Source organism: Chiloscyllium plagiosum, chromosome 9 (genome assembly GCF_004010195.1).
Source record: "Chiloscyllium plagiosum isolate BGI_BamShark_2017 chromosome 9, ASM401019v2, whole genome shotgun sequence".
Classification (NCBI taxonomy): domain Eukaryota; kingdom Metazoa; phylum Chordata; class Chondrichthyes; order Orectolobiformes; family Hemiscylliidae; genus Chiloscyllium; species Chiloscyllium plagiosum.
Window position 1 is genome coordinate 32,892,548 of NC_057718.1, and position 22,851 is coordinate 32,915,398.

Sequence of the window (22,851 nt, forward strand, 5' to 3'; positions counted from 1 at the left end):
GTCAGTCTGTCCTTACGATAACACGTGTATCCTTGAATATTCATTTCCCAGGCCCTGTCCACTTGAAGCCACAGCTCAGTTATCCCCACGATATCGTATCTGCCAATTTCCAAAAGAGCCTCAAGCTCATCCATCTTATTTCTAATGCTTCGTGCATTCATGTATAGTATTTTTAATTTGTTACTGCCCTCACCCTTCCCATCAACTCCTATTCCACTCAACCTTACAGCATGATCCCTTTCTGAGTTTTCTGCCTCATTGATACAGTTGTCTTTGTATAATTTATGCTTACCACAAAACATACCCCAGTGATCCAAGAATTTAAATCCTTGCTTCCTGCACCAGTTCCCCAGCCACACATTCAAGTCCATTATCTCCCTGTTTCTGGCCTCACCAGCCCGAGGAACTGGAAGCAAACCAGAGATAACCACCTTGGACATCCTGCTTTTCAGCCTTCTTCCTAGTTCTCCAAAGTCCAGAAGTAGTATGTTCCTCCTCTTCTTCGACATTTGTGCCGACATGTTCACCACCTCTGACTCTTCACTTTCGTCCTTGAGGATTTCCTGCACTCTGCCTGTGATATCTTTAACCCTGGCACCAGGAAGACAACACACCATCCTTAAGTCCCGCCTGCTGTCACAAAAACCCCGGTCAGTTCCTCTCACTATGGAGTCCCGTATTAGCACGGCTCTGTGCCATGTCAGACTCTTCCGCTCTGCCTCCACGCCAACTTTTGATTGACAAACCTGGCCACTTCGTGGACTGGCAGTGTCATCTGTCTCTACTGTTTCCAAAAGATTCAACTTGTTCCTGACAGGTACTTCCCCCGGGGTCTCTTGCACCTGTCTCCTTTCTGCCTTCCTCATCGCCTGCTCTCTTCTGGTATTGTCGGTGTAATAAGATCTCGTTCTCTCGGATGAGCCTATGGTCCTCGAGTTCTTTCATCAGGGCTGCAATATGCTCTGTCAGCAGCTGAACGTGCACACACTTTCCACACTTATACGAGCCAGACACACCAGAGTCGTTGACCTCTCACATCAAGCACATAGCACACTGAACCAGCTTGGCAGTCATGTCTTCACCCTCTCAACTGTGCCGTAATCACTTACTCAACCTCCTTGTCCTGAACTAAAGCCTCACTTTTCAATCCACAGGAACTTCCTTGGACCCTCTTTTTGGGGCAAGTCTGTGGACTTTTAATTTAGGTTAGAGGAGGAGGGTAGGAGGAAGGCTCTACTTTGTAGGACCTGGGTTCTAGAACACACCCACTCAAATAACAATCCTTCCCGACCGGCTTTGCGCTCCGACCTCACTTCCGCCCAGCTCCCTCCGCTCTCTGCTACAAAAAGCAGATCAGTGGAGAGCAAATAGGTTAATAGGGAGAGTCCAGTATGGCACGTCTAGAACTCTTTGGTATGAAGAGTCATACCAAACTCAAAAGCACTCCATCGGTGCTCTACAGGTGCCTCCTCCTACCTCAGGAGAAAGTGAGGACTGCAGATGTTGAACATCGGAGTAGAGAGTGTGGTGCTGGAAAATCACAGCAGGAGAATGAACTTTACAGGCATAAGCCCTTTATCAGGACTGATGAAGGACTTATGCCTGAAACAGTGATTTTCCTGCTCCTCGGATGCTGCCTGACCTGCTGTGTTTTTCCAGCACCACAGTTTCAGACTGTCCTAATTCACCTCATTTAGCCACACAGTTTTCTCATCCTTTCTCCTTCACTTTGCATATCTAGCTTCTTTTTAAATGCACCTATAGTATTTGCCACAGTAAATTCCATATTCTTCAGACTTCCTAGGTAAAGACTTTCCTCTTGAATCCTACTCGATTCTTCAATTACTACCTTATGTTTTTAACTTCTAATTTTGCACTGACCTGCAATAAAGTCTTTCTATTTTTACTCCATCAAATCCTTTCATAATTTTTAAGGCCTTCATTAGGTCATACCTCAGTATTCTCCTTAATAGATAAAGACATCCTAACCTACTCACCCTTTACTTGAGTAAGTAAATCTTCCAGGTTCTGGTATAGTTATGACAAATCTTTTTGTGCCTCCACGTGGAAAGTAGAACTGTATCTGTACTCCAAAAGTAGTCTAAGCATAGTATGATTAACACAAGCAATTCAATCTAGTTTAAGAAGATTAAATACTTTAAGTACTGTTTATTATATTGAAACAAAGTCCTTGGACTATGAAACCCATTTTAATTTTGATCTTGCAGCTTAAGATTCTATCAATGCCCATGTATCTCACGACCAGCCAGTAATCTATATTTGGAATGGAAAGTATTTCCATAGTTTGACTTGTGCAATTAACATTAAACAGTCCTGTAACTGAAGATTTTAGCAGTGAGGTGTTTCCAAATGTGTCAAGAGCTAACTTCATGGCTGAGTATGACTTAGGTTTATCTGCCGTCTACCCTTGTGAGCACTGGGATTGCTCTGGAAATAGATTTAAAGGCCTGAGAGAAATGCATAGTCAATCCATAAATGTAATATATTCCATTGTTACCGGCTGCACATTTGTGTTGTAATACTGATTTGTTACTCTGAATTAATTTAAAGAGATAAACTAACACCATCATATAAAAGTAATTGGATGGATCCTTGGACAACATATCCATCAAGCAACTAAGCCACCAAGTTTTCAGATAACAGCTTTCGACAGTGGATAACTGACTTCAACCAGGATGGCAGGAGAAGACACAACATAGAGCTCAGCTTCCCAGATTTAAAAGGAAGGGTATGGAGAAAGTTTCCTGAGGACTCATCTTTTGGTAAAGTATCTGCAACCACGGCTATGAACACACACTGGAAATGGTCACCAGTTGAGTTCAAGGTTTAGATGAACTATAATAGTCCCTCTGGACAGCAAATGGTTGTTAAGACTCACTGTCAAGGTCCATATACAAATAATACTTGCCTTCAATTTTTAAGGAAAGATTATATGAATCCTGTGATAGTCCATTGGTTCTCAGGCAATTTGTAGAGAATGAGAATGACTTATTACTATAATACTACACCAAAGAGCAAAATTACCCCAGACTGTCCTTTCTGCTATAGCATGATCGTTGCGTTCTTGTGTGACCTCGTGCTACAGAAAATCGTACAATTAAAATAACAGGGCTTACAAAAAAGAGTGTTAAAAGCAGACTACCTAACACAAATGATAGCACAGTATGAATGTTAAATTCATATCAAATAATGAAATAATACAGTAAATTTCACAGACTGAAAAACATTTGAATATAACTTGATGGGGGGGAAAAGGAGGGTGGTTTTGAGGTTGCAGAGTTATTAAGACAGAGGTTGAGGGTTGTCATCATCACCACCAACTCCAGGTGCAGTTGTGGTTCTAGCATTAGTTAAGCCAGAAGTTCATTGCTGTGGTTCATTGTCTTCGGTTTCTTGGTGGTTGGCTTAAAAAAGACATCTAGTTTTTGCTGCTTTGCCATTTTTTGTCTTTCATAAAGAAGCTGTTCAAAGGGTGCCAAATAAGACCTTATTCCACCAACTGCTATCCTGTTGTATTCTGCATTGTAATCATTGTCTTCTAAGAGCTGAACTGCTTCTTAACTTCCCTCAGGATAGAAGACAAAAGAGAAGTGGAAAGCTCTCGTGGTGCCACCTCATGGGCTTCATGTTCTTCATCTCCAGCTTCCAATTCCTCCCTCAGCAACAAGTTGTTGTGGATCAGCTGTAGAGAGGTCTTCAAAGTGGGACTCAAGCAGCTCTTCCAACATCCTTACTCTCCACTTCTTGAAATCCAACTTGCTTTGCAAGAGCAACACAATGTTCTTTGATTCTTGGGAGCTCCTCTGATGGTTCAAAACCTTTAAAATCATGAATAAAGTCTGGGAGAAGCTTATGCCAAACTGCATGCAAGCAGTTCTTGTAACCACTTCTTGTAAACATTCTTGTTACTTTGTCCTCCCATATTTATGGGTAACACAGCAAAATTTGCAAACAAAAAAACCCAAAGATTGACAGAGTACCTCTCAAAAACATTTCATAACAAAGCACGTGGGTCAACTGAACATGTATTGATGTTTACAAGAGACTCTGTTGCTGTAAACATTGCATTCCTCTGTGCACCGTGTTAGGGATGGAATCACGCAATAGCCAACACATGTATGCAAAAATTCACATTTCACACACTGTTCACCCATTCATCAATTGTGTTACAGCTAAATCACACTGACAAAACACACAATATCAGAAAAAACTGTAATTGGTACATCTGTAAGCAAAACTTTACATGAGATGCAACTGCAACATTGATTTTATGTTAATCCAATGAGATTGCATAGGATTACAAAACATAATACTCAAGTTATAGAGAAGTGCAGCATGGAAACACACCCTTTGGTCCAACTCGTCCATGCCAACCAGTATCCTAAATTAATCTAGTCCTGTTTGCCAGCAGTTGGCCCATATTCCTCTAAACCCATCCTATTCAAGTACCCATCTAGATGCCTTTTAAGTGTTGTAATTGTGCCACCTCCACCACTTCCTCTGGTAGCTCATTCCATACACTCACTACCCTTTGTGTGAAGAAGTTGCCCCTTAGATCCCTTTTAAATCTTGCCCCTCTCTCCCAAAGCCTATGCCCTCTAGTTCTAGACTCCCACACCCCAGGGAAAAAAACCTTGTCTATTTCTAGCAGAATTCAAACTTCCCCAATTTTGTTCGTTTTTCCACAAAAGCACATGACTGAACCAATACAAAATCTACATCCTCTCCACTACTTACCCATTTTTACTGAAGACACGTATCCAGGCCTGGACATTGGGTCCCAGCATACATAGGCAACGAAGTGTTGTAAAGGTTGACAAAAGTACAGCAAACATAAAGGTCTCCCTGAAGGACCTGGAAAATTCAAAATTAGTTTATAGTTGGTAGTTTCATAAAACAGTCATTTGCTATATATTATAATATTGAAAACATGTGCACAATAAAAGCTTTTTTCACTTCAGTCCATTTTTGCATTTTGAATTATTAACACATGGGATTTTGTGTATAAGTCCATAATTGAGTTGTAAGTAATTCTGTAGCCATGGTGGGTTTTTTTTTTTAAGAACAGTTTGAGGGACAACACACCCATCCACGGACAAGCCAAACAGACATGCGCGAGAATTCCTCAAAGCATGGCATTCCAACTGGAACTCTATCAACAAATCAAATTGGACCCCATTTACCACCATCTGAGAAAAGATCAAGAAATGACAACATCAATCCAAGGAAACCTAAACACAAATAGAAAGTGTGTCATACCACCAGTGCTTCACCAGAGACTCACTGATGAGGTTACCTAGTATGGTGATGAAACATCTGAAAATGAACCTTCCAGCTCAGCAAGCAAACTTACATACACAGTTTGAGGGGCCAATTTGATCATCTAAAAGATTTGTGCTGAATTTAGAAGTTTTTAGCTTAGTAGGGTGAATCATTGTACCTTCAAGGTTTTTGATAAACAAAACTCCCAGTCTGGAATTTTTTAAAGCTCAACAGAAACATCCACATAAAGAGGTTTTTGCTTCACTTTGTTTTAGAGAGTTCTGTGAACTCCTTGCATGGAGATACAAGTGTACAGCAATGCTCCTGAGAAGGGGAGAATATATTGGAACTAGATTACCTCAGTAAAAGATTAGTGACAGTCCCAGACCAGAAGTGTTTGGAATAAATCCTGAAGAGATCTGGAAGCTGGGTTTGTATAAATGTAGATGTATGATAACTTCAAGATAAGCTATCAGATGTCCTAGTCCAGTGGTTCATGTCACAGTTACCTTAAACCTATCGAGATGTTAGACGATGGAGTTTTTATGCGAGTACTATCCAAGGGTTGCTGCTAGCATAAGCAATTTTTATTTTAATTTGTACAAGAAGTATTTTGAGAGTGCTGGGATTATACTATGGCCTTTTTGTTTATTCTATTTTATTATTATTTCTTTATTTTATCAAGGCTGCCGACTCAGACCCTTATAATACTCCTTATACACTCATAACTTTGTGCCAAATTTTGTCCTAACCCCATCTACAAGATTACTGACGACATCCCTGTTATAGGCCAGATCTCAGACAATGACGAGACAGAATACAGGAAAGAGTGCGCGCTCAGTGGCATGGTGTAAAGATAAAAATCTCTCACTCAACCTCAACAAAGCTAAAAGAGCTGGTTATTGATTTGAGGAAGTAGGGTGGACAGCACGCCCCTGTCTACCTCAATGGTACAAAGGCAGAGGTTGGCCAACAGCTTTAAGTTCCGAGGAGTGATGATCACCAACAATCTCGTTATGGTCCAGCGAAGTTGATGTGATGGCCAAGAAAGCACAACATCAGGAGGTTAAGGAATTTTGGCTTGTCCATAAAGAATCTTATAAATTTTTATGGATGCACCACAGAAAGCATTTTATCCTGATGCATCAAAGCTTGGTATGGCAATTGTTTTGCCCAGGCCCGTAAGAAGCTACAAAGAGTTTTGAACACAGCCCAGTCCATCTCGCAAGCCAACCTTCCATCTATTGACACCATCTGTACTTCTCGTTGTCTCAGGAAGGCAGCCAACATAATCAAAGACCCCTCCCACCCTGGGTATAATCTCTTCCAACCTCTTCAGTCAGGCAGAATATATTTAAAAACTTAAGCACACGTACTGACAGATTCAAGTACAGCTTCTTCCCTGCTGTCATTAGACTTCTGAATGGATCTCTCAAATTTCAAATTTAATGTTGACCTTTCCCTTTCTGCATCTACTCCACAGCTGCAAAAAATTGCATTCCTCACTGTTCTATTATCCTTATGCATTTTGTAGAGTATAATCAGCCTGACTGTATGCTGAACAAAACTTTTCACTAACTCTAGGTACAGTGATAATAACAAATAAAAGTATAAAAAACCAAAAATCTTTTTTTCCCCACTCAAAAGGCTTCAGTTTTTATCAGAGCCATACAGCATGGAAATAGACCCTTCAATCCAACTAGTCCACACTGACTATACTCCCAAACTAAACTAGTCCCACCTGCCAGGTAAAAACAATGACTGCAGATGCTGGAAACTAGATTCTGGATTAGTGGTGCTGGAAGAGCACAGCAGTTCAGGCAGCATCCAAGGAGCTTTGAAATCTGCCTGCATTTGGCCCATATCCCTCCAAACTTTTCCTATTTATGTACTATTCAAGTATCTTTTAAAATGTTGTAACTAAAACTGCATCCATCATGTCCTCTGACAGTTCATTCCACACTCTAACCACTATGTAGAAAAGTTGTCACTGGTGCCCTTTTTAAATCTTTCTCTTCTCACCTTAAAAAATGGCCCCTACTTTGAACTCACCCACTTGAGGGAAAAGACCTTTGCTATTCACTTTACTTATGCCCCTCATGATTTATAAACTTCTAGAAGGTCATCCTTCAAACGCCTACACTCCAGTAAAAAGTCCCAGCACAGTATGACGACACTCTGCTTTGCAGCTTTATCAGATTTCATCAGGATTACAACAGAGTTTCTTTGTAAGAACTCAGTTGATTTAATACAACTTTCTAGCAAAGGCTTCGGCATTGCACTATACTATCTTACATTGCAGAAAGGTCAGAAGTAAGTAAATAACTAATTAAGTAAAAGGCTGTACCTATCAAGGGAGCATTATCTGGGACCACTGTTAATTCACTTAAGGGAGAGGTTGGTAATAAAATCTGCAAGTTTGCATGTGAAAGTAAAACTGAAACGAGTTGATGAAGAAATGATTGTATCATTTGAAGAAGTGTAAAAATTGATTGGGAGTTTGGGCCCAAAAATTGTTAAACAAACAAATTCAAAGTTGTAAAAATGTAGAAGTGAACCAAAATGATAATACAAAAGTGATAAGAACAGTCTATCGGAAAGATGGGTAGGGGCTTGGGAAAATTTACATTCTGTCCTTGGAGAATGATTGAAAAGAGAATCAACTTTTTTTTTAATAGGACGCTTTGAGAAGTAATTTAAGGCACGAAAGGGAACATCTAAACTGAATTTCACAGTGATGTGCAATATTTGGAAGAAGAAAATATAGATTCAAAATTAACTGGTTGTTCATTCATGCTTTAAGATCTCATTTCTTTATACAGCAGGTAAATAAATGGAATACTCTGCTTTCTACCAAAACTCCATTGAATTGTTTCTAGTTTATTTACATCTGCACAGAACATTTAAGATTGGCCTCTGCAATGCTCAGTGAGCGTGGATTGGGTTCATCAGGATGAAGGGCTTATGCCTGAAACGTCGATTTGCCTACGCCTTGGATGCTGCCTGACCTGCTGTGCTGTTCCAGCACCATACTCTCGACTCAGTTCTCCAGCACCTGCAGTCCTCACTTTCTCCTCTCCAATTCTCTGTATAACTGAAGCATAGCATCCTTACTTTTAAGTTAAGTTCTTCACACAATAAAAGATGGCTTCCCATTAACCTTCTTAATGGCTTGCTAAACCCACATACTAACATGTTATGACTCATGCTTAAAAACATCTAAATGACTCCACACCTCTGAACTCTGCAGTAATGCTCTATTTAAAATAGACTGTTTTATTTCATTCTCCCGGTTAATCATTTCATTTATTGCTGGATTTTATTTGCACCTCTTCAGAGTTGCATTACTAATAAAGAGAAGGGAGCATTGCTGGGTTTCAATCTTTCAATACCTCAAAATCGACATTCTTAAGTATCAAACTTCGCCTTGTACTTTTCGGCAATTAAAATAAATTCTGGAGGCAGGGTGAGGTAGATTGAAAAGAACTGACCATAAAAAAATTGCCATAAGACAACCTAAAACACAGAAACACAAACAAGTTGAAATGTGGATTTTCTCTGTGCAAAACATTTAGGAATGTAGAAGCAGGAAATAGACCATTTAGCCTCTCCTTTTCAAAGATCATTACCAATCGGAGTTAGGTCTCAGACCCACTTTCCCGTTTGCACCTCACAACCCTCAATTCCCTTGCCTATCAAAGATCTGTCTAATTCAGCCTTGAATAAATGTAATGACCCAATCTCCACTATCAATGCTCTAATGACCTTTTCAGAGAAAAATAATTCTCACTTGTCTTGGATATCATTGTTAAACTAGTCTCCCTCAAAAGAGAAAAAAAACATGCTTCTGCTACCCATCCTATTCCGTCTGCTCAAGAGCCTCAATTCTCATTCTTTTTTATTCTAATGGATACAGCCTAGCTTGTTCAACCTTTCTTCATAAGGTGAGCTCTTCATCCCAGAAAGAGCGTTGAGTGAGCCTTTTCTGAACTGCTATCAATGCAATTATATATATTTTTTAAAATGATAATTCCAAACCATACACTATACTCCAAATGCCCTGTGCAGCTACAGTAAAAAAATTCTCTAATCTTAATTTCCATTACTGTTTTAATATATGAAACCATTCCATTTACCTTCCTAGTCACTTGTATTTACACACTAATTTTGTGATCCATTTTCCAGGACAATCGTAACTTTATGTACTAACAATTGCTGCAATCTGTCTCCAATTCAATAGTATATTAATTTCCCATATTTCATGTTAAAGTGGATAATTAGAAATTTGCCCATGTTATACGCAGTCTGCCTTTTTTTGTGCAGATTCTTCTCTTTCATGTACCCATCTAAAAGTCATTTAAAATGTTGCAATTGTATCTACCTCTACCACTTCCTCTGGCAGCTTGTTTCATACATGTTGAAACTTTATTGGTGGAACAGCACAGCAGGTCAGGCAGCATCCAGGGAACAGGAGATTCGACGTTTCGGGCACAGGCCCTTCTTCAGGAATGAGCAGACAGTGTTCAGCAGGAGAAGATAAAAGGTAGGGAGGAGGGACTTGGAGGAGGGGCGTTGGAAATGTGATAGGTGGAAAGAGGTCAAGGTGAGGGTGATAGATAGGTGGAAAGAGGTCAAGGTGAGGGTGATAGATAGGTGGAAAGAGGTCAAGGTGAGGGTGATAGATAGGTGGAAAGAGGTCAAGGTGAGGGTGATAGATAGGTGGAAAGAGGTCAAGGTGAGGGTGATAGATAGGTGGAAAGAGGTCAAGGTGAGGGTGATAGATAGGTGGAAAGAGGTCAAGGTGAGGGTGATAGATAGGTGGAAAGAGGTCAAGGTGAGGGTGATAGATAGGTGGAAAGAGGTCAAGGTGAGGGTGATAGATAGGTGGAAAGAGGTCAAGGTGAGGGTGATAGATAGGTGGAAAGAGGTCAAGGTGAGGGTGATAGATAGGTGGAAAGAGGTCAAGGTGAGGGTGATAGATAGGTGGAAAGAGGTCAAGGTGAGGGTGATAGATAGGTGGAAAGAGGTCAAGGTGAGGGTGATAGATAGGTGGAAAGAGGTCAAGGTGAGGGTGATAGATAGGTGGAAAGAGGTCAAGGTGAGGGTGATAGATAGGTGGAAAGAGGTCAAGGTGAGGGTGATAGATAGGTGGAAAGAGGTCAAGGTGAGGGTGATAGATAGGTGGAAAGAGGTCAAGGTGAGGGTGATAGGTCGGAGTAGGATGGAGGCGGAGAGGTCAAGAAGAAGACTGCAGGACAGGAAGGCGGTGCCGGGCTGGAGGGATCCGGAAAGGATTTGTTCACAGGAACAAAGGAAGTCTTATTGCAACTATATGAGACCTTTGTGATATTGCACATAGATTGTGCGCAGTTTTGGTCTCCTTACCGAGGAAAAGGTATATTTCCTGTGGAGGGAATGCAGCAAAGGTTCAAGTCGGGTTCCTGGGAAGGTAGGTGTGGGTTGACTAGGCCTGTGTTCATTGGAGTTTAGAAGAGGGAATCTCACTGAAGTATATAAAAGGTTGACAGGGCTCGACAGACTGCATGCAGGGATAATGTTTCTTCTGGTTGGGGATCCAGAGCAAACGATCACATTCTCAGAATGTGAGTTAAACTCTTTCAGACTGAGATAAGGAGAAATGTCTCCATTCAGGGGTTGGCTAACCTATTGAATTCTCTACGCAGAGATAAATCACTGAATATGTTTAAGAAAGAAACAGATACATTTTCAGAGGCTGAAAGTGTGAAGGAATACAGGAAGAGAACAGGAGCATTGCGTTGAGATGGAGGGTCAGCCATAATCAAGTTGAATGTTGTAGTGGGTTTGATGGGCTGAATGGCCTACTCTTGCTCCTAGTTTCAGTGTTTCTACGGCTGGACTTTCAAAATGCGACCAAATTTCATCTGAAGTCCATTTACAAGTTCACTGACAACACCACCATTATGGACTAGATATCAAACAATAATGAGACAGAATACAGAAAAGAGTTAGAGTGCTTGGTGGTATAAAGATAACCTCTCCCTCAATATCAGCAAAGCTAAACAGCTAATCATCAACTTCAGGAAAGAGGGAGAGGACACAACCCTATTTGCATCAATGGAGCTGAGGTGGAGATGGTTGAAGGTGTCAAGTTGCTGGGAGTGACAATCACCAACAATCTGTCCTGAACAACCGATGTTGATGCCACAAGAAGGCACAGCAATGCCTCTTCTTCCTCTGATGGCTAAGGAAATTTGGCATGTCCATAAACCAACTTTTATAGTTGCACCATTTAAAGCATTCTGTCTGGATGCATTACAGTTGGTACAGCAACTGCTCTGCCCAGGACCATGAGAAACTACAAAAAGTTACAAAGCCAGCAAAGTCCATCACGCAAGCCAACGTTCCATTCATTGGTTCCATCTACATTACTCGCTGCCTCGGAAAGGCAGCCATCATCATCAAAGGCCCCTCTCACCTCAGTTACAATCTCTTCCAACTTCTTCCATCAGACAGAAGATATAAAAGCTTAAATACCAACAAATTCGAGAACAGGGTCTTCCCCACTTGTGAATGGACCTCTCAAATTTCAAATCTATTGTTGACATGCTCTCTGTGCACCTTCTTTGCTGCCGTAGCTTTGTATTCCTCACTCTGTTCAATCATCCTATGATCTTTGTATATTATGACTTGTCTGTACTGCATGCAAAACAAAACTTCTCACTGTACCTCAGTACATGTGAAGTTAATAAATCAAATCAAATCAACATTACTGTAACTGTTGCCAAACCTTTTCTGAGAGTAGCGATATAAGAGTGGATTATTTGAAATCTTTGATGAAAGTTAGGCGTCATAGATAAATTGCTGATAGAAACAAACGCAGGATCTCATATAGCTGAGATGTTAAAGATTATTACCTGCCATGTAGAGTTATAAGAAGGGAAACCTGAAATTGATGTGTCACTCTAAGAATTGATTAATGCTCAATTAGAAATGAAAGAAAATTTAGAAGAGAAAAAAGGAGAAATGAAAGGGTAGGGAATGAACAGGGAAAAATCAATGGACAGGGAGGAGAAAGAAAGAAAACCAGAGATGAAAATAAGATAGTTTGAATTAGCAAGAGAGGAGGAAGGAAGCAAAGAAAAATGTGAAGAGAGAAGAAAGGAAAAGAAAAAGCAATAAAAAGAGAAAAGTAATTATAAAATCTTGGACTCCAAAAAGAGAATGGGTAATCAAACAATATGACTTGGCAGGAGAAAAACCGAGATTAAAAGAGAAATAAAGAGAGAATAGCTCAAAGGTTGATTCTGATTCCAGTAAAGGATTCAATTTAACTCAAAAAGCTAAAATCTACTGAAGATGAAGTTCAAAGGCATTTCCCATCATTTAAAAATTCAGCTGTGAAATTGAAATAGCCAAGAGATGCTCAGACATTAATGTTACCGTGTATTCAATAGATTCAGCTGACAATGTGTGCATCGCTTTACCAGAAGAACAATGTGAAGAGTATGAAACTGTTAAAACAGTAACATTGAATGCTTATGAGCTTGTTACTGAAGCCTAGGAACAAGAGAATTAAAACCAATCAGGAGTAAAAATAACTACAATGGCATCAGTTTCTTCATCACACCATATCACTTCTGCTCAATGACATTAAGGTGTAGACTTTCAATTAGACATGAAGCCCCCCTCCCCCTCCCCCGCATTAAAAGTTGGTTGCCCTCTCATTAGGAATCTGGTAATTCACCTTTCACAGTTGAATGCATGATTTGAGATTAGCAGGGGCAAGAAGGAGCAGACAGTTCACTTTCTATTCTGCCTCCAAATCCACACCAATAAATGCCAAGTTTCACCCACCTTAAAAATGCTAAGTTGACCAAATATCTTACTGCAAGCTATGCTTGCATATATAACATTTCATCAGTCACACTTTTCCCATCATACTTTGTAGTACCACACCTGCTCACCTAACTTGTGCAGACTGACTCACTGTGACCAAGATCATGCATAATTCCCATCTATAAACCTTACCTCTTGTTGACACAATCACTACTTTTCCCGCATCGATCCTTGTGGCATTCCATTGGTCACAGGCCTGCAGTCTGAAAAACAACCCTCCACCACCACCCTCTGTCTTCTACCTTTGAGCCAGTTCTGTATCCAAATGGCTAGTTCTCCCTGTTTTCCCTGAAATTAACCTTGTTAATCAGTCTCTCATGGGGAACCTTGTCGAACGCCTTACTGAAGTCCATATAGATCACATCTACCGCTCTGCCGTCATCAATCATCTTTGTTACTTCCTCAAAAAACTCAATCAAGTTTGTAAGACATGATATCCCATGCACAAAGCCAAGCTGACTATTCCTAAATCAGTCCTGTTTTTTCAAATACATGTACATCCTGTCCCTTAGGATTCCCTCCAACAACTGGCCCACCACATACATCAGGCTCACTGGTCTATATTTCCCTGGCTTGTCTTTACCACACTTCTTAAACAGTGGCACCATGTTAGCCAACCTCCAGTATTCCAGCACCTCACCTGTGACTATCGATGATATAAATATCTCAGCAAGAGGCCCCGCAGTCACTTCTCTAGCTTCCCACAGAGTTCTAGGGTACACCTGATCAGGTCCTGGGAATATATCCACTTTTACCAATTTCATTTCATCCAGCACTACCCCCTCTGTAATATGGACATTTTGCATGATGTCACCATCGATTTTCCTACAGTCTATATCTTCCATATCCTTTTTCACGGTAAATACTGATGCAAAATACTCATTTAGTATCTCCCCCATTTTCGGCGGCTCCAGACAAAGGTCGCCTTGCTGATCTTATTCTCTCCCTAGTTACCCTTTTGTCCTTACTGAATTTGTAAAAACACTTTGGATTCTCCTTAATTCTATTTGCCAAAGCTATCTCATGTCCCCTTTTTGCGCTCCTGATTTCCCTCTTAAATATACTCCTACTTCCTTTATATTCTTCTAAGGATTCACTCGATCTATCCTGTCCATCCCTGGCATATGCTTCCTTCTTTTTCTTAACCAAACCCTCAATTTCTTTAGTCATTCAGCATTCCCTATACCTACCAGCCTTTTCTTTCACCGACAGGAATATACTTTCTCTGGACTCTCATTATCTCATTTCTGAAGGCTTCCCATTTTCCAGCCATCCCTTTACCTGCGAATATCTTCCCCAATCAACTTTCGTAAGTTCTTGCCTAATATCGTCAAAATTGGCCTTTCTCCAATTTACAACTTCAACTTTTAGATCTGGTCTATCCTTTTCCATCATTATTTTAATTATGGTTGCTGGTCCCAAAGTGCTCCCCACTGACACCTCAGTCACCTGCCTTGCCTTATTTCCAAAGAGTAGCTCAGGTTTTGCACCTTATCTAGTAGGTACACCCACATACTGAATCAGAAAATTGTCTTGTACATTCTTAAATTCCTCTCCATCTAAACCTTAACATTATGGCAGTCCCAGTCTATGTTTTGAAAGTTAAAATCCCCTACTATAACCACCCTATTATTCTTACAGATAGCTGAGATCTCCTTACAAGTTTGCTTCTCAATTTCCTTCTGACTATTAGGGGTCTATAATACAATCCCAATAAGGTGATCATCCCTTTCTTATTGCTCAGTTCCACCCAAAATAACTTCCCTGGATGTATTTCCAGGAATATCCTCCCTCAGCACAGCTGTAATGCTTTCCCTTATCAAAAAGGTATCTATATCTGACATATACTTCCTTCTTTTCCTAAACCAAACCCTCAATTTCTTTAGTCATCCAGCATTCTCTATACCTCTCCTTATAACTCAAACCTTCCAGTCTCAATAATATCCTTGTAAATCTTTTTTGCATCCTTTCCAGTTTAATACATCCTTCCCATAGCAGGGCGACCAGAACTGCACGTAATACTCCAAATGTGGCCTTTACTAATATGACAACTGTAATACTGTGTCCCAACTCCTGTCCTCAATGCTGTGATTAATGAAGGCCAAACGCCTTCTCCACCACCCTGTCTGTGATCCCACTTTCAAGGAACTATGCACCTGCACCCCTATGTCTCTCTGTTTGACAACACTCCCCAGGGCCCTACCATTAAGCGTGCAAGTCTTGCACTGGATTGTCTTACCACAATGCACTACCTTGCATTTATCTAAATTAAATTCAGTCTGCCACTCCTCAGCCAACAGGCCCAATCGATCAAGATTCTTTTGTTATGTTAAATAACACCCACAAACTTACTAACCACATCTCCTATATTCGCATCCAAATAGTTTATATAAAGTGACGAACAGTGGACCTAGCACCAAGTGGCACACCACTGGTCACAGGCCTCCAGTCTGAACAATTACCTTCTACTCTTAAACATAGGTGCAAACAGAAAAATCAAGTCTCTCCACTCCCTACACCCCCCCCCCCCAACTCCCCGGCCGAAACCAACACCCCACTCCCCCACATCAAACAGGGACAGCATCAGAATTAAGTATAGAGTACAGCTCACTCTACTCTTAGAACAGAAAAGTAAAAGTTTCCACAAGACTTGAACTGAAATAAAGTTCCAGTGACTCTCTGGAGAGAAAAGAAAACAAAAAAACCCCAAAAAATGGCTTTCCTCGACTCTGTCCCTTATCAGCCACTCTTGCGGCAAGGATAGCAAGGGGTTGAAATGTGGCATAACCATTGCTTCACTCACTCAAATGCGAAGAAAAGTAAAAACAAACCCACTCAGTTCGGCTTCAACTGCATGGTCCCAGGGCAGACACAACAATGGTCTAAAGGTCAGAGGGAAAGTTTCCCGTATCATTGCAAATGAAAATAAAGTTCCCTTTACACCATTCCCATCAAGCACTTCAGGGACGATGACAATTTTTTTTCTTTTCAATATCTCATGCTATTCAGTATTCCCTACAGCTGTCAGCCTTGCCTTTTTCACTAACAGGAGCACATTGATCCTGAACTCTCATTAGCTCACATTTGAAAGCCTCCTATTTGTTAGATGTCCCTTTACCTGAAAGCCACCTCCCCCAGTCAACTTGTGAAAGTTTCTGTCTAATATCATCAAAATTGGTCTTCCCCCAGTTTAAAATTTTAACTTGTGAACCAGACCTTTCACATAACTATTTTAAAATTTTAAAAAAATATGGTGACTGATCCCGAAGTGCTCTCCTACTAACACCTCAGTCACTTGACCTACCTTATTTCCCCAGAGGAGGTTGAGTTTGCTCCTTCACTAGGAGGGCCATCCATATATGAAGCCACATTTTCTCTCTTTCAAACTGAACATTAAACCATTGATTAACCCTGTCCAATTGTACATTGCCAGGTCCAGGATAGGCTGCTCCTTGGTTTGTTCTAAAATGCACTGCTTTAAGGAATCGTACCAATTATATTTTACAAATTCATATTCCAGGCTACTTTTGCCAACCTGATCTCCATGTTGACCCAAGATTATTATAGTACATTTCATGCATACTCGATTTATTTTTTCCCCTGTATGCTGTGTCCTATGGCACAACTCAGATTACAGGGCCTGTAAACTGTTCCCAGAGAGCCCTCTTACCTTTATTATTTATCTCAATCCAAACAGATTCTACATTTTGATCTTTCAAGTTAATGTTATCCTTGAGCATTGAACTTATGTCACCTTAATTAACAGTTATGCTGCTACCTTTCCATTGCTCTCTCTCATTATGATTTATTAAATACTCTTTCAAACCCAACCTTAGACACTTTTAAAAAGCAGCACATGCATTCCAGAACTATTATACATTCATTACCATAGCTTCTCATCTGGTTTTGCATATACCATCGAACTTCTATTGCATCTAAAATTCTCAAAATGCACAATTCTCAATTTAAAATCAAATTTCAAACTCAGATTCTCAAATGCATAAATACAAACAACATTACCTTCCATATAGAATTTACAGCACAGAAATTTAGCACACTGATCTATGGCTTCCTCCACTCTACTTCATCTAATTCTATCAATACACTCTTCTATTTTGTTCTTCCTTGTACACTTATTAGCTTTCCTTTACAAGTTTTCAAGATGTTTATCTTAACTGCTCCACGATAGGTTATTTAAACTATTCTCTAGTAAAGAAACGTATTCTGAATTCCTTATTTGATTAGTAACCAACTTATATTCATCAGCTCCAAGTTTTATGCCCTTTCTTGCTGCAAAGAATATATCAAAACTCTTCATAACTTTAAGGACATCACTAAATTTACTACTTGAACAATCTCTGAGTGTAAGGGCCTGGCCTTATTTGGCTTTTCTAAAAAGGTATACTCCCTTGGTTCTGATATTATCTGTGAGAATTGTTTGCGCAACTTCACTTGTGTCTCAATTTACTTTTATAACAGAGACCGACAGTGAAAGCAAAATCCTAGATATTGTCTAACCAAGTTTCTGTACAAGTTTAACTTCTTCTGTCTGCTTTTAAATTCTATTCTTACAACACAAAGGAATACCAGTGCTTCTATCTTTCAATTTTGGTTTCTCTAAATGACTTTGTTAAAGAAGAAGTAACAAAGAAGATTGATAAGGGCAGAGCAGTAGATGTGATCTATATGAACTTCAGTAAGGCGTTCATGAAGGTTCCCCATGGGAGACCGATTAGCAAGGTTAAATCTCACGGAATACAGGGAGAAATAGCGATTTGAATACAGAACTTGCTCAAAGGTAGAAGACAGAGGGTGTTGGTGGAGGGTTGTTTTTCAGACAGGAGGCCTGTGACCAGTGGAGTGCCACAAGGATCGGCGCTGGGTCCTCTACTTTTTGTCATTTACATAAATGATTTGGATGTAAGCATAAGAGGTACAGTTGGTAAGTTTGCAGATGACACCAAAATTGGAGGTGTAGTGGACAGCGAAGAGGGTTACCTCAGATTACAACAGGATCTGGACCAGATGGGCCAATGGAGTTTAATTTAGATAAATGTGAGGTGCTGCATTTTGGGAAAGCAAATCTTAGAACATAGAACAATACAGCACAGAACAGGCCCTTCGACCCACGATGTTGTGCCGAACATTTGTCCTAGCTTAAGCACCCATCCATGTACCTATCCAATTGCCGCTTAAAGGTCACCAAAGATTCTGACTCTACCACTCCCACAGACAGCGCATTCCATGCCGCCACCACTCTCTGGGTAAAGACAGAATACAGAATACAGAACTTGCTCAAAGGTAGAAGACAGAGGGTGTTGGTGGAGGGTTGTTTTTCAGACTGGAAGCCTGTGACCAGTGGAGTGCCACAAGGATCGGCGCTGGGTTGGTACCTGGGACTTCGATGTTGTGGCTATTACGGAGACATGGCTAGAACAGGGACAGGATTGGCTGTTGCAGGTTCCAGGATTTAAATGTTTTAGTAGGGTCAGAGGTGGGGGTAAAAGAGGGGGAGGTGTGGCATTGCTTGTCAAAGATAGTATTACAGCGGTGGAAAGGACGATGGATGAGGACTTGCCATCTGAGGTAGTTTGGGCTGAGGTTAGGAATAGGAAAGGAATGGACAACCTCACACTTGGCAGGGTTGAACTCCATCTGCCACTCCTCAGCCCAGCTCTGCATTATATTTAAGTCCCTTTGCAGCCGACAACAGCCTTCCTCACTATCCACAACTCCACCAATCTTCGTATCATCTGCAAATTTACTGACCCACCCTTCGACTCCCTCATCCAAGTCATTAATAAAAATTATGACCAGCAGAGGACCAGAACTGATCCCTGCGGAACTCCACTTGTAACTGGGCTTAGCAGGACTTATACACTTAATGATAAGGTCCTAGGGAGTGTTGCTGAACATAGAGACCTTGGAGTGCAGGTTCATAGCTCCTTGAAAGTGAAATCACAGGTAGACAGTATAATGAAGGTGGTGTTTGGAATGCTTTCCTTTATAGGTCAGAGTATTGAGTACAGGAGTTGGGAGGTCATGTTGCAGCTGTACAGGACATTGGTTAGGCCACTGTTGGAATATTGCGTGCAATTCTGGTCTCCTTCCTATTGGAAAGATGTTGTGAAACTTGAAAGGGTTCAGAAAAGATTTACAAGGATGTTGCGAGGGTTGGAGGATGAGAGCTATAGGGAGAGGTTGAATAGGCTAGGGCTGTTTTCTCTGGAATGTCAGAGAATGAGGGGTAACCTTATAGAGGTTTATAAAATCATGAGGGGCATGGATAGGATAAATAGACAAAGTCTTTTTGCTGGGTGGGGGATTGCAGAACTAGAGGACATAGGTTAGTGTGAGAGGGGAAAGATATAAAAGAGACCTAAGGGGCAACATTTTCACAGAGAGGGTAGTACATGTATGGAATGAACTGCCTGATGAAGTGGTGAAGGCTAGTACAATTACAACATTTAAAAGGCAGCTGGATGGGTATATGAATAGAAAGGGTTTGGTGGGATATGGGCCAGGTTTGGAGGGAAATAGGAATAGATTGGGTTGGGATATCTGGTCGGCATGGACAAGTTGGACTGAAGTGGCTGTTTCCGTGCTGTACATCTCTATGACTTAATTGTCCAAGGTGCCTGCATAACACAGATACTACATTCCTCACATTTACAATCTTCAAGTCATACACCAGTTTCCAACTTCACCTGGAAAACTGAGTATGTTTAAAAAGGTCAATTACCTACAATTTCTTCTTAACTGTAAGCCATAAAATACCCTTTCAAAATAAAAGTCTTAACAAAATTCCAATTGTATACTTACACTAGAAGTGGGGCTCCATATAAAACTAAAATCCCATGAAATATTACACAGGATATAAAGAACAACAAACAGGATCTGAAGATCTTAGTGATCTAGAAGGCAATACACAAAAAAAAACAGATTATTTAAGACTTTGAGTCAAACCGCACATTAAAAAAAAACGTGAAACGTCCATCGCGATCTCACCTTGCTACCGAGGGAATTCTTTTTGTTGGAGGTAGGATTCGTTTCCAATAATAAATACAAAACAATGGTAACAGCAGCAACAGTGGCAGAGCAAACACACAACCACAGCAAGTGGGTTCCTGTTACAGAAAACTCATCCAAAAATAGAGAGGGGACCAAAGTAGAAAAGACAATGGACAGGACCAGAATAATATGCGCAGAAAACATGCCTCTTAACTCAATATCCCTCATATTTTTCCACTAGCTTGTTACCGAACCGTCTATGCAAATCGTTAGAGACTGCTGGCAAACGTAACACAACCAACTCTTACTGACACTAGCCTTTTTAGTCAAGGGGTATTTTTTTACTATTTCTGCATCTGGGATCTCCTTCTCCCTGCTTTCAGGCCAGCCTCTGCGCACCTGACCTGAACCACCATCATACACATACACTACAGACGGAAATCACTTGGAAATTGGCAACACCATCCCACCAATCAGAGCCACAGCTACTGTCTATTCGGCAATTTTGGACCAATCATTCCGAGGGGACGGGACCTGTGACGTAAGACGTTTGCAGTGTAACGTTTCGACGTTCGAATAGTTACAACAGCTGGCAAGGTGTATCCGGGGAGGTGTCAGGTACCTGAGGTAGTTGATACAGGTTAAGTTCTTTTGGGGACCAGGTTTGTTTGGTGGAGGTTGTGCTGAAGGCCAGCTGTAGTAATGTTATCCAGAGTTCAATCGATTTGGTTTTTTTTTGGGGGGGGGGGGGAAACTAGGTTTACGCGGGATGGTTTCCTCCAGATTGCGTTTAATTGGGGGTCAGCTGTATCTAGGGGAGGTTGGCAGGACCTGGGATAGTTTTATCCAGAGGACGTTCTTGGGGGGGGGGGGGAAGAAGCAGAATGAACGTGCTTGCGATGGAGATGGTACAGAGGAGATTCATTTAGATGTTGCCTGGGTTGAAGTAGTTTAGCTATGAAGAAAGGAGGTAAAAACAATGACTGCAGATGCTGGAAACCAGATTCTGGATCAGTGGTGCTGGAAGAGCACAGCAATTCAGGCAGCATCCGAGGACAGGCAAAATCGACGTTTCGGGCAAAAGCCCTTCATCAGGAATCAGCTATGAAGAAAGCCTGGAGGGCTCAGAGGGAACTGACTTAAGGTTTTAAGCCTTAGTTCCCCTTAGCTGAAGGAACATAATTTTAAGATAACAAACAGGAGATTGAGGTGATTTTAGGACTTTGTTTTACCAAGATTAATGGAAATCTTGGAGGGTAGTTGAGGTGGGCAAATTCACAATCTTTCAAATATACTTGAAATGTCATTAAGAAAAGGCTGTGGGCCAGGTGTTAAAAAGTGAGTCTTGTGTAGATTTATAAGAATTTTGTTTTGTTGGTGCAAATCAATAGGCTGTAGGGCTTCTTCTGCACTGCATGATTCTATGATGTGTTGGATGCCAGCATTACCTGGGATAACTTTATCCTGAGAATGTTGTGTAGGGGGGGCAGAGGCCTGAGGACATACTGGCACACAGACAGTTAAAACCCTTCATCAGCACTGCTATTGGTGGTGAGGGGAACACATATTATGGAAATAAAAATATATTGTTCAGGTGGCATTGCTAGCAAATAAAAGTTATAAATGTTAAAATGGATTTCAATGGTGTTGCCTGGCTTGCTGTTTCCTATTATTGTTTATTGAGTTACTTCAGTAACTTTTGGAGAAGTTACATTACTGCATTAGACACACAGACATTTTCCGCATAGGTGGTGGTCATTTGGACATTTAATCTTGTAGATTAACAACCTATTGTTTAAATTTATTGCTTAGGGTTTTTAAAAATCTGAAAATTTAAATTAGAATTAGTAAAGGAGATTTAAAAGTTAGACTTTGTCTGTAAAAACTGTTTCCAGCTTTAGATGTGAGTAAATTGTAGCCCATTGAAACTAAAAGTAAATTGGTAGTTTAGGACATGTTTAGGATTGTTGTTTGGAACTTTAACCCTTATGGTCAGAACATAGAGAACTTTAAAAGTGTTTCATTTTCAAAACTAGATCCCAAAAGCATTTTTTGTTACATCTCTTGAATGTGAACACCAAATAAAAATAAGTACATGTAACTGTGGTCGTAATACCGTTAGCTTGGCCTAAAATGTTTAGCCATTTGTAATCTCAGTAATGTACATTAGGACAAAGACCGTGTCAGACATTCAGAGCAGGTTGTTCTGGCACCTCCAGATGGATCTTCAGCCTGAGGGGCTACTTCTAAACTCAGCCAGCATTCCTTACTGCAATGCTTGGGTGGGGAAGGTGATGGTTCTCGTGTGATATTCCTCAGCAGTGTGATAATGGTCAATAATTTGTAATTATATGAAACATTTTCCTATAAGGATTTATACTGGGCTGCTGGAAACACCCACAACAGGTCCCTTCCTTTCTCTCTGCGGACGTGCACTAAGACCCGGGAGATAACTTCCACCTGAGCTGGTTTGTTGCCGGAAGTGAGCGCAGGGGGCCGTGGAGGATGGTTTGTGAGAAATGTGAGTGAGGGCCGGGGTCTTACTGGGGGACGGGGGTCTGGGGTCTGGGCCGGGGTCACTCCCCCACCCCGCGGCTCCGGCTGCTCCTTCCCCGGGTTCTGCGGTATGCCTGGGCTTTGTCATGGTTTCTCGCCATTTTGTCGCCTATTTTCCCTTTT

At 40.9% G+C, this 22,851-nt stretch overlaps 2 protein-coding genes across 4 annotated transcripts in view; one reads left to right on the plus strand and one right to left on the minus strand.

Annotated features, from left to right (window-relative positions):
- Positions 1-20,612, minus strand: part of pigf (phosphatidylinositol glycan anchor biosynthesis, class F) — a 119,690-nt gene extending 99,078 nt beyond the window's left edge. The window contains exons 1-3 of one of the 2 annotated variants that reach the window (XM_043695663.1): positions 20,170-20,612; positions 19,984-20,075; positions 4,759-4,875 (exon numbers count right to left, since the gene is read on the minus strand). In XM_043695663.1, the coding sequence (XP_043551598.1) occupies positions 4,759-4,875; positions 19,984-20,075; positions 20,170-20,400 (440 nt within the window). In that variant the 5' untranslated portion in view covers positions 20,401-20,612. The remainder of the gene's footprint in view (positions 1-4,758; positions 4,876-19,983; positions 20,076-20,169) is intronic. The other variant, XM_043695664.1, reaches the window with a different exon arrangement.
- Positions 20,613-20,713: 101 nt separating this feature from the next.
- cript (cysteine-rich PDZ-binding protein) overlaps positions 20,714-22,851 on the plus strand; it is a 15,775-nt gene continuing 13,637 nt past the window's right edge. Inside the window, exons 1-2 of one of the 2 annotated variants that reach the window (XM_043695668.1) lie at positions 20,714-20,799; positions 22,544-22,693. In XM_043695668.1, the coding sequence (XP_043551603.1) occupies positions 22,678-22,693 (16 nt within the window). In that variant the 5' untranslated portion in view covers positions 20,714-20,799; positions 22,544-22,677. The remainder of the gene's footprint in view (positions 20,800-22,543; positions 22,694-22,851) is intronic. The other variant, XM_043695667.1, reaches the window with a different exon arrangement.